The 12,512-nt window shown below is 39.9% G+C and overlaps 1 protein-coding gene across 1 annotated transcript in view; it reads left to right on the forward strand.

Moving 5' to 3' along the window:
- RANBP17 (RAN binding protein 17) overlaps positions 1-12,512 on the forward strand; it is a gene marked incomplete at its 5' end in the record, with an annotated part of 162,403 nt that overhangs the window by 127,059 nt on the left and 22,832 nt on the right. Inside the window, 3 exons of the mRNA XM_084295198.1 lie at positions 2,596-2,810; positions 3,970-4,108; positions 11,951-12,117. Of these exons, the coding sequence (XP_084151324.1) occupies positions 2,596-2,810; positions 3,970-4,108; positions 11,951-12,117 (521 nt within the window). The remainder of the gene's footprint in view (positions 1-2,595; positions 2,811-3,969; positions 4,109-11,950; positions 12,118-12,512) is intronic.

The following is a 12,512-nucleotide window of genomic DNA, read 5'->3' on the forward strand; positions in this document are numbered from 1 at the left end:
TCCTAGAATTCATCTTCCCAGGCTCAGGGATTCCTAGTTTTTTTCAACTTCTTTTCTCATCATTCTATTTTTTCCATTGGCTTCCAATTAATTTCCATATTAAGTACATAATTGCCTTGTTGACAACTACTAAGCTCTTTCCATCTGTTGTTGCATATTACACTGAAGGAGCTGTGATTTCATGGTGTCGTGCTTGGAAAGCACAGCTATTAACTCTGGGCTGGTACCTTCTTGGATGAAGAACTTCTGCGCTTCGGTGTTACTAAAGTAAAGCTTTTCAACACAAAGTTTAATAGTGGAGGAAACCAGATAAGGAAGCTTACAGCATGCTTACTTTTTTGACTTTTGCCACAATAATTGTACTCTATTTATATGTAGTGGCTTTCAAAAATAGTGTGTACCTTTCCACTTCATCTCACAGCCCGATTGATTCATTGATTGATTTTATAGAATCTGAAATTCACTGATACTCTCAGTAACTAGACTAGGTCGTGTCAAAAAGAGTAATACTAATTAAGATGACCTGGCTGGGATAACTTAAACTGGGCACTTGTAGGAAGCTAAATGGATTTTATTTTCATTTTATTTAAGTGTAATCAGTAATGTAAAGTATTACAGTAAGTGAATATTCAAGTACACTACAAGACATTCTTCTTTCCTACTGTGTCTTATTTTTCAAAAGGGATCGTTTGGGTACATGTCATTTGTAGTATAACAGAGATTTAACACCATCTGGAAGGAATTTCTATGTGGTAGCAGTCACTGGAATTGCAGCTTCGTCCCCACTTGCATCATATTCATGTCTGTAACTTTCAGGGTACTAGAGACGCTTATCCACGACCATTTAAAGTATCAAAAACAGTCTGTATTTTCATGCATAGATATTAATTGTTTTTAAATTGAGACCTCAATTTTGATTGCAAGTGACCATCTTTCCTAGCAAAATATTTGATTCTTCCCCTACCTTCCATAATTCTGTGATGCCATTCCTACTTCTTCAACATCCCAGCTACTACTTCAAAGTAATCCCCGATTGTACTCCCAGTCTTTTAAGTCTGCTCTTCCTTCACAACCTGATGGATAAAATGCTTTGTACTTGCTGGAGTGGTGAAGAACATTAATGTTTTAAATGGTGTCACGTTACTTTCTCTCCCTATTTGCATGAACAATATCAAACACATGGTGCTTTGATGTGCTGTGTTTAGAAACAAGATTTCTCCCCTCATTTTTCTAATTACATGAGGTAAATTTCTAATTAGCACCAATCAATAATATTAAGAAAAATATTTAAAATAAGGCAGGTAAGTGGAGGTGAAAATCGGTATGGGTATCTATGGGGAGAGGCAGTTCAGTATCAAGCCTTAGTATGGATTAACAATGCTGTGCAACCTGAGATGTGCATTGTGTGATGTCAGGCAAGTTTTCAGGGGTGTATTTGATTTGCCTATGACAGAAGCAAAACTGAGTCACCACCAATACCTCCCTCATCTGGCAATGTTTGGAATTTTGAACAATTAATGGTGCAGGTCACCTGTGTGCTGCTTGTTCTGAGGTGCCCTAATAGCCGTGACAGCTAGGGCAGATGCTGAAAGCAGGTGAGTTGAGCATCTGATCTGCCAAGTTGTATGCATTCATTTGTAGGAATGCTTTTAAAAATGCAAGGTTTTGTGTTATTTTCAACTGGTTAAAATTAACTAGAATCATCTCCTGTTGAGTAGCAACGGAGTGAAGACCAGGTTGGGGTTTTTTGCCTGCCAGGCTTGTCAAGGTTAACATCAGATGGGGTCAACCTAGCAAGACTATTTAATGATAGAACTGAAACACTTAATCTTTGCTGTGTTTATTCTACTATTGCAGCTCTGCTTCATTAATTTCCTAATGTTTTTTAAAATAATAATGCATTTTTGTCATGAAGACAGCGTAACTCTGGGGTGCTGTGAAGATAAGTATTAAATTGTTACAAGATCCTTTAAAAAAAACTTGGTAATGAGGCCTTGTACAGAGGATTGCAGCGGGATCTGCTGCACTGCTGCAGAGTGGATCCAGAAGTCACTATTGCCTGGTAATAGCAACAGCAAATATTTACAGTTAGCTGTTATTTTTACAGTATAAACATGGATTTTAATTAAAAAATCATTCCCATCTGTGACTGGTAAAATAGAGGCTTTTGTAATGGACATATTTGTTTTCTGAGGGATATATTTAGTGTGTGTATACATCAGCAACTATCCCAAGAGACCATCATGCTAATGGATCAAAACCAGGCTTTGCTGCAGCATGAGAAACTATAAAACCATGTGTTGCAACTCTGTTCAGATTAAGGAATTCATGCTGATAGACTCAGTCACGGTCTGGATATAAATCAACGATGGCAATTCCACCGCTTATATTTTAATTTTTGCATACTAATTCCTTGGTGGCTTTTAAGCTCTAGTCACGCTTATTTAAGAGATCTTTTACACCAAATGCAGAAACCAATATACTTCTGAATAGTAATGAAAATAAAGACAAAAAATGAGTTTAGATAGTGCCATCAAAATATTTTATATTTGCAGCTGCTTATTTAAGTTTCTCTCTTTCTTTTTATGAAAACAGGTAATCAGATCCTCTCTCTTGGGACTTTGTCAAAAGATCAGGTTTATCCGTTGAAACTCAAGGGCATTTCCATCTGTTACTCTGCACTCAAATCTGCCTTATGTGGAAATTATGTCAGCTTTGGCGTCTTCAAGTTGTACGGGGACAACCACTTTGACAATGTACTTCAGGCCTTTGTCAAAATGCTGCTTTCAGTATCCCACAGTGACTTGCTAGTAAGCAATTACTCATCTTGGGAGTCTTTACGTAAAATATGAAATAACACCACCACAGGCTTTGTATTGTTATAATGAGACAGAGAGGGATCTAGAACAGCTCAAATGCAGTTTTCAGTTCAATTACTTGGATCTATTTATATAGCGACATCCAAAATACAGGTGTGATAGAACTGCCGTATGAAATTGGAGCTTTTCCAGAATTTTCGTTAAGCTTTTATTGAAAAAAGAGAAATGTAAAATTTTGTTCCTTTCTATACTTCAAAACCTATTTAGGTTGCCTGCATGCATTGCAACATGTCCTCACGTATTCAGCCACTCTGCAATTAGTTTTAGTCTGTAAATTGTCACTATGTATTTTCCATAGAATTTAAAACTTTAAAGTACACAATGTTCCCACATCTCTGTGGGAAGACAGCAGATCTTGTGCAATATCAGCCTTAATTTGAATTGAGGCATTTTTGTTCAGAACTGTCATTTTCTTGCAGGAAGGGACAAATTCTGGATAGTTAATACCCAAACTTGTGCCTGTCACAAAAAGTCCTTAGAACTGGAAAAGTTTCTCTCAGTGAAAACCAGTTTTTTGGTTGTATAGTAAAGACTACATATTTGTCACGTTCCTAGCCATGCAAAAATACGTTCTTTTAAATAAGGGTCCCTAAGAGTAAGTTACCTAGTGCCAGTCAGGCAAGTGCCTTTTCCTCTGCAAAGCCTGTTACAGGAAATAATTTAAGCACAAAATGTGCATCTCTGAGATGATTTGGGGAAATCTGTGATAAACCTTGGTCAGATTTCCTGCAGAAAGTAAGATACAGGCACCAATCCTGTCTAACTGACCTTCTAAACAGGGTGTTACACTACTTTTACTAGACTGAATGCTGTGTAGAGTGTCAAAGTATGACAGTATTATCCAGAACTTGTTTTAAACTAATAGAGTGTATATCCTATGGTAAATTTGAAAAGTTAAAAACTACCAAAGACAAGAAAACATCTTGTTTCTCTGAATGTTCTGATTTAACGGCTAAATTAGAATTTATCACATCATAAAAATACGATTATCTTCTGTCATCTGTTAATGTCATTAACATTAGTTAATCATAATATCCATATCAATGTATATCTTTTTTTTTTTTTTTTTTTTTTTTTTTTTCTTCCCTAGCAATATCGAAAACTAAGCCAGTCTTATTACCCACTTTTGGAATGTGTGACCCAGGATCACATGAGTTTCATTACCAGCTTAGAGCCTCGTGTCCTAATCTATATCCTTACGTCAATATCTGAAGGACTTACTGCAATAGGTAAGCATTGCTTGCATACAGCTGAAGAAGGAATTGAAGGAATATGTAGTTGAAGTTTATTTGTAACTTTTAAAGTAAATGGGGAGATTTTCAAAGAAGCTCAGACCTTACTAGGACACTCATTCATACTTTAAAAAATGAAAATCAAGTGACAGTGGAAGATGCTGGATTTTGAACATGTTAAGACTCTTCAGTTAACGGAGCTAAGTTCTTCTGGACATCTAACCTGTAGGTTTGTGCAGGTAGTATTTTAATTAAAATGATCTTTTCTTATAAACCAGATCTAGTAAAATTATTCATTTGCCTCCATTAGAATTGTACTGGAAATTCATGCATTTGTTCCTCAGAAGTAAAATATATCAGTATGTCTACAGGAATCTGCCAGGTTTTGTTTTATTTGCTCTACATAGCTGTTGTATACATGCTTATTCTGCACAGCTGTGATATGATTGGAGAAATTTCAGGATGCCCTTATAAGTAGAAAAAAAAACTAGATTTTTAATTATTCAGTACTTCCTGAATGCAATTCAGAGTGGAATCAGTGTAACAGAAGCATACCTGGATTAACAATAAAAATGTGGCACTTTGACTGTCGTTCATTTTATTCTCTTGCACAATTTAATATACAATTTTTAACCAGATGACTGTTTAAACATTTGGGGGGTTGATGGGTTTTCTTTTTTGATAGCTTAAATTCATTTGGAATATGGAAGAGGAGACTGGGCATTTGGGAGAAAAAAAAATAAAGCATGCAGTTGTATCCTGGTGACCTTGGAATACCATGCAGTTATATGGTTTTCGACTGAGAAGCTGTTTAAAACCCTACAGTAGTATGTATTGATTAGGGTGGTTATTAAGGAAAAAAAATAGGAATGTATAACATTAGTGTGTATAGATGTTACTCCATAATAGCCGGTGTTTCTCATTACTGCCAAGTGTCAGTCAAGCCCCACAGGAATGCACGAATGCACCAAGGTTCCCAAAGCATTTGCTATGTTAAACACATTCAGCAGTTTTTGCTGCAAGACGGAAACTGCTCTTAGAAAGAAAATGGGTAGTAAATAGCTAAGCAACAGTAGTAAAGTAGTATTCAGGTCACTTTATTATATAATGCTGAAATCCATCTTCTCCCAGATATTTTGAGTGCTTTGTCACCTGTAATGATGGTACAGCAGTTTCTGCCTATTGGCTAGCTCTGCTGCGAGCCTGCCTGTTGATTGTTTGCAAATGGATATGTTGTACTCAGTGCTGGCTTGACTGACAGCTACTAGTTTAGTAAGCTCTGTTCCTGATCTCTGGTATTATTCCACATTACATCTCTTCCATTTGAGGTATTGGATATATTCATTTTAATAATTCACTAGCATACCAAGTTTACTTTAACCATCTCTTTGAAACACAATTTGAATTCATGTAAAAGAGAGAGAAGAAAATTTAAAAGCTATATAAGCTTCGGCTTGCATGTGTTGTTTATTTTCCCCTCTCAAAAAGTGTTGAGGAGTAAGAAAATTGTGTGTATTTCCAATTGTAGTTTACAAGTCTTGTGTTTTAGGTATCTGGGAGTTGTGTCATGAGGAATTATTAAATTTTGGGAAATCAAATGTTTATTTGGTGAAATTCCTGATTTTCTAATGAGAAGAGTATCAACAAAAAAAAACGCACTTTTTTAATTTTTTATAAACCATAAACTTGCTTAGCCAATAAGATTTTTTTCATCTTAAGTACCTAAAAACAAATGCAAATGTACAATCAGAGAATCACAGAATTTCTAGGTTGGAAGAGACCTCAAGATCATCGAGTCCAACCTCTGACCTAACGCTAGCAGTCCCCACTAAACCATATCCCTAAGCTCTACATCTAAACGTCTTTTGAAGACTTCCAGGGATGGTGACTCCACCACTTCCCTGGGCAGCCTGTTCCAGTGTCTAACAACCCTTTCAGTGAAGAAGTTCTTCCTAACATCTAACCTAAAACTCCCCTGGCTCAACTTAAGCCCATTCGCCCTCGTCCTGTCACCAGGCACGTGGGAGAACAGACCAACCCCCACCTCGCTACAGCCTCCCTTGAGGTACCTATAGAGAGCGATAAGGTCGCCCCTGAGCCTCCTCTTCTCCAGGCTGAACAAGCCCAGCTCCCTCAGCCGCTCCTCGTAGGACTTGTTCTCCAGGCCCCTCACCAGCTTCGTCGCCCTTCTCTGCACCCGCTCAAGCACCTCGATGTCCTTCTTGTAGCGAGGGGCCCAAAACTGAACACAGTACTCGAGGTGCGGCCTCACCAGAGCCGAGTACAGGGGTACGATCACCTCCCTAGCCCTGCTGGTCACACTGTTCCTGATACAAGCCAGGATGCCGTTGGCCTTCTTGGCTACCTGAGCACACTGCTGGCTCATATTCAGCCGACTATCCACCATCACTCCCAGGTCCTTCTCTGCCTGGCAGCTCTCCAACCATTCCTCTCCCAGTCTGTAGCTCTGCTTGGGGTTATTGCGCCCCAGGTGCAGGACCCGGCACTTGGCCTTGTTGAACTTCATGCAGTTGACCTCAGCCCATCGGTGCAGCCTATCCAGATCCTCCTGCAGAGCTTTCCTACCCTCAAGCAGATCGACACACGCACCTAGCTTGGTGTCATCTGCGAACTTACTGAGGGTGCACTCGATGCCCTCGTCCAGATCATCGATGAAGATATTAAAGAGGACTGGCCCCAGCACCGAGCCCTGGGGGACACCACTAGCGACTGGCCTCCAACTGGACTTGGCTCCATTCACCACAACTCTTTGGGCCCGGCTATCCAGCCAGTTTCTAACCCAACGAAGCGTGCGCCAGTCCAAGCCAAGAGCAGCCAGTTTCTTGAGGAGAATGCTGTGGGAGACAGTGTCAAAAGCCTTGCTGAAGTCAAGGTAGACCACATCCACAGCCTTTCCCTCATCCACCCAGCGCGTCACTTTGTCCTAGAAGGAGATCAGGTTCGTCAAGCAGGATCTGCCTTTCATAAACCCATGCTGACTGGGCCTGATTGCCTGCTTGCCCTGCAAGTGCTGCGTGACGACTCTCAGGAGGATCTGCTCCATGAGCCTCCCTGGCACTGAGGTCAAACTGACAGGCCTGTAGTTTCCTGGGTCTGCCCTCTGGCCCTTCTTGTAGATGGGCGTCACATTTGCTAGCCGCCAGTCAACTGGGACCTCCCCCGATCGCCAGGACTGCTGATAAAGACCAAAATAAAGTGTTTAAGACTTTTTTTTAACTTCACTGACAGCTTGATGCAGTCCATCAAAAGCTATTACATTTACTTTTTCTTTTTTTTTTCTACATTTACTCTCATTCCTCCAAAGTCATTTTTAAGTCTTTGATTGAAACTTGTGAGATCTGTCTAAGACCAGGCCATTTCCGTATTGCCCAGAGAGGATGTGGAAAATCCATCCTTGAAAATATTCCAAGATAATAAGCAGGGCCCTGAGCAACCTGGGTGATGTTGACCCTGTTTTGAGCAGGAGCTTGGACTGGAGGGTTGGTTCTGTTTGGTTTCTGCCACCACCTGTAGGATCCCACTGGTATTTTCCCTAGATTTTCTACTTTCATTCTCTAGCTTTCTAAAATATTTTTTCCTGTCTAAATGCCTATGCAGCCCTTAATCTCTGTGAACATTTCTTGCACATTAAAAGCAATAAGTACTTACTGTAGTTAGTCAGCTAGAAAATGCTTCTTTTTATTGTTTTTTTTTTTACTTTTTATGTTGAAGTGATTTTTTGAAGTGATGATTTTTCCTCAATACCACATTTCTTAATTCTGCACATATCAAAAAATGATATTGATGTAGGCCTTTATATTCCTCATTTATGTTCTAGAAGTTTTATTTATGTATTGAATAATTTTCCACGCTCTTATAATGCCATGTCCAGATGAACTACTTTTTGCTGAGTTTGTAGCCCTTACCTTACAGGTCTTTTTTAATCATCTCTGGAGTTTGTTACCTCTCAATGCATTTTCTTAAACTGCTTCTTCTAAATCTTTCATCCCTTCTAAAATTTTGATATTTGGGCATTACCAATTGTCAGGCAGTGAAATAAAATTTTGTTTCTTCTGTGTTAGTTGGTCACATGCATCCTTCTGCCCTTAGTAAATGGGTAAGTATACCCAAGTGTTGCCTCTTTCACTGAATTACATCAGTGCCACAAGAACACTGTCAGAATAATAGGGCTCAGGGCTGTGAACCATCTGAGGGGGAATTGTGTTTTAAACTGATTAGAACATACAAGTCATTTTCCGAAATGTTTATAAAAATGAAATAGCTGGCTTTTTATTTTAAAAATTAAATACTGGGAGATCGCTTCCGTTTGACAGAAAGAAAAGCATCTGTTTTTTCTCTATTCCCTTCACGTGTGAAACATTTGAGATTTTCATTGTTGTCAGCTGTAGGATAAACATTCCCCAAATCCTTATTTCTTAGGAGTGTTCATTCTGAGTAAATACCTTGCTTGATTCCACACTTTATAAATACCGTGGAAGAATATGTATTCCTTTGGAAGCCCCTAGCTGTAAATCAGCTGTAATGGAAGCCCTCATCTAAGCTTTTATTGTGAGGATAAACACTCCAATAGTTCTCTTCTAAAGTGTTTACCTGGCTTTTTCACAGCTGACTCAGTGGATCAGAGCCTTTTAATGTAGTCTGCCTGGCATGTTGTCACTAATCTCTGCAAAGCTTTTCTAATTCTCATATGATTAATAGTGTACTATGCTATTCATTGAGGAAAAAGTAAAACATTTTTTCTGTCTTGCTGCCTAATTTAGATGTTAAATTGCTAAATCGTTTTACTTTCTAGGTTTGGTCTCAAAGGCAAATAATGTCGGTATTGAACTGTAAGCGATTGATGGACAGGGAAAATACCACTTAACTCCCTCTCCTTAGCTTTATGTGGAAAACTAAACAAAATCTTTTAATTTGCAGAGATTCAGGAAGGTCATTAAACCATTCAGAAATAATTCCCATTCAGCATGCTGTTGTCATACTGTTTAGACCAAAAGTTGTTTGGTTTCTTTGTTGTTTTTTTCGTAATAATATCTAATGTATAAGCTCTACTGCCACTTATTTGAGCTAACGGCTAATTGGAATCACATACGTAATGAGAAAACATGGAGATGGAAAAAAAAAGTTCAGGTAGAGTCAGCATTAAGCACATTAAATGAATGCATGCTGGCAGAGGAGAAATGAAAGAACTAAAAGAGGCAGCTGAACGTGATGGTGACTGGCACCAGGGTCATCGCCCTTGTCCCCTCCCCGCCACCAGCACCTGTGGGAGCTCAGTTCCGCTGGGCAGAGCTGCGGACCTGCTGCTGGATCCCTGCTGCTGGATCCCTGCTGCTGGATCCCTGCTGCCCACTCGGAGCTGCTCCTGGCCTCTGCCGCAGCCACGGCCTGCTTGCTTCACAGTCCAGAAGATTAGTTCACAGGTGGTGGAGCTGAGCTGACCAGAAATGAGAAGTGTGGTTTGACTGCATTTTTCCTGATTATCCCAAGCTTTTACCTCTGTGTCTTTTATTATTCTATCTTATGTCTTCTTCACCCATTTCTTCTGTTCACAGCCCAGAAATGGTAGCTCCTTGTTGCACTTGTTTGTTCTATTTATTTGGTTGCCTGGCTTGTCTCACTAAGATTTAGTGAGCACGCTAGCCTGCTCCAGCATGAGGTTCCTCATGCCCAGAAGAGTCATTCAAGGGAGTTTGCTTGACGCTCCCTGTCTGTTATATCCTTGCAATCAAAAGGAAAAATGAGCATAGGGAAGCATATTTGATATATAGTTATGGGCAAATTTAAGTAGCTCTTAACACTCATATCAGATTCTCATGAGCAAATGATAGCATAGACCTGTCTGCTGTCCTGCTAAAATCACTTACTGTCGAATGTAAAATATCTACTTGTACAGTATCAGCATGTTTAGAACTACTGCTGTTTTGTAAACTGATGATAGTGATTTACTTTGTATTATTCAATTTAAAAAGAAATAGAGTTAAGCACTGGTTTAGAAATACAGCAGAGCCCTCCTATGAAATATGTATTTTCAAATCTCTCACTTGTTGTTATTGATGGTGATTCAATTCCACTATGAATTGCATTTCTAGTTTATATGCAGAACTGTTTTGGTTGAGAACATGATGAGTGCCAGGTTCTGCAGTCTTTACTTTGGCAAGACTCATAACTTTGAACTCAGCCTTCTGCAGGCAACATTTCTTAGGACTCGGCTCTGCTGAATGCAGCCCTGGGATGCCCAGGGTCAGTCTGAGACGGAGTCGGGACGCTGCAGCTCGCTCCTGGAATCCGATAGACCACGTTCAGCTCCTGCTGCGAAGTCACCTGGCACTTCTGGAAGATCAAGTCTTAGGAGACCTTTTGTAGCTTCTTCGCTAGCAACTGCTTCTTCAGCATTAATTTCAAACTGCTAGCAAAATACAATTAGTTTTTAGATGGCAAAGAGTTAATAATGCTGGCACAGAGCTTAAGGAGTTAAAACAGACACAGATCAAAATACTTCAGTGTCTAGAGGGATGTGTTTAAATGAACACTGCGAGGTTGGCAGGCCTCCAAATTAGCATAGTTTAAAGAATTCAAGGTACATTTAATTGGATCCTTCTAATCCCTTTTCCCTCAGAATGAGCATTTTAACAGTTTAATTCCTTTTGCAACCCCCACACATCTCTTACTCCAGTGGCCCATCTAAAATAAATGCTGTGAACTATAAAAGGCCTAGACAACTTCTAGCTGAAGTCATTGGGAACTGGATGGGGGCCGAAATCCACACGTTTGGATTTGGTTTCGCAGTTGCAGGGGATATCAGTTCTGGCTAAACCTTGCACCCAGCGTGTCAAACCCCTGCAAGTACGCAAACAGCTTCAGCTGCTGGTGGTGTGGTGAGGAGCCGGCAGCTCATTAACACCGTGGCTCTCATCAGGAGAGATGGAGTGGGGAGGTTAGGTGGCTGCCCCCCTTCTTAGGGCCTGGGAGCATCTCAGGGGTCAGGGCAGGAGGAGACAGCAGCTGGACAGGGGAAGGGGCTCATCACTGTTTTCAGGAGGAGAAACCAGGACCAGTGCACCGTTGCCATCATGCTGATGCACACAAGTGAACAGAGTCCTCTTTCACAGCAGCAGCACAGCAGGCAACACCTAGCAACAAAATAACTTACATAAATCAGGCAGACATATTTACTTTGCAAATAGGTTTAAGCTTTTAATCTCCCTTACTTATAGAAACAGTAACTAAAGATATGAAGTGGCTTTTGCTTATGCTTTTCAGCAGTATCCTTCCTTGCTGTCATGACTTTCTGTGTCGGGGACGTTCATTAAGTGTTGGTCAGTGACTGCAGTTGCGTTGTTGCTTGCCAGATTTAATATATTTAAACCTACTTGAATTATTAGTTGTTAACCACGGTGACCACCAGGCTGCTCTGTGGTCACCCTCTTACTACCTGGCATGGCTCTTGTCCATTGTGTGCCATCTGACATTGCCAGTGGGCTGTTTGGGGCAGAGAAGCACTGTGAAATGCTGCTTGGGGAAAAGAACTGGGCAACGGCTCTACTTATTCAACCTCACTTTTTTGGTAAATAGATCAAAACAGAATTTTAGTTTTCAGGAATTTGAAAGGTTTAATACAGCAAAGATTTAATACCACTGTGTGCTAATAAAGACAGTCTTCAAAGCAGGTCCATTCATACATCAAAAGCAGTCTTGTTGATGTATTGATTAGGCTAATGTCAAGCAGATTATTAAAGTTGAGCTCTGAGTACTATAAAATGTCATTATTAGTTATTCTTTTATGGAAACAATTTCAGAACTGTTTCATTTTTTATGCAGATACAATCGTCTCCTCCAGCTGTTGCGCTAGTTTAGACTACATTGTCACATACCTCTTCAAGCACATAGCTAAAGAAGGCAAGAAGACCCTACGATGTAGAGAAATTTCACAGGATGGACAAAGATTGTTTAATTTCATGCAGCAGAACCCGGAAGTACTACAGCAGGTGAATTGTCAGTCTTCTCTGTGGGATATCATTAATTTTATAAATTTTTCTGATTTGTGGACCTTGTGGTACTGAATGCCAGGGTAGTGCAGGCTGTTTAGTAACAGAACAAATCTCCCTGGGCTGGTATGCAACCCAGAGTAGCTTCAGCTGTGTTCTCATGACAACCAAAGATTGAAGACATTTTTTGTCATACTGGAAAGCATAGATACTGAACTTGGCTGTACAGGATCTTAAAACTTTGGTTTCCATTTGTGCTCAAAGGATGCGGTATGCAACATCATCAATACATTTCTGTAGAAAAACAGTGAGGAACATTCTCTACTGTAGAAGAACAATTTATGGCATTGAACCACAGACTTTGGTAATGAAATGTCTAAATTGAATGGTTGTAT

Source organism: Netta rufina (genome assembly GCF_964035555.1).
Source record: "Netta rufina genome assembly, chromosome: 14".
In the NCBI taxonomy this organism is placed as follows: domain Eukaryota; kingdom Metazoa; phylum Chordata; class Aves; order Anseriformes; family Anatidae; genus Netta; species Netta rufina.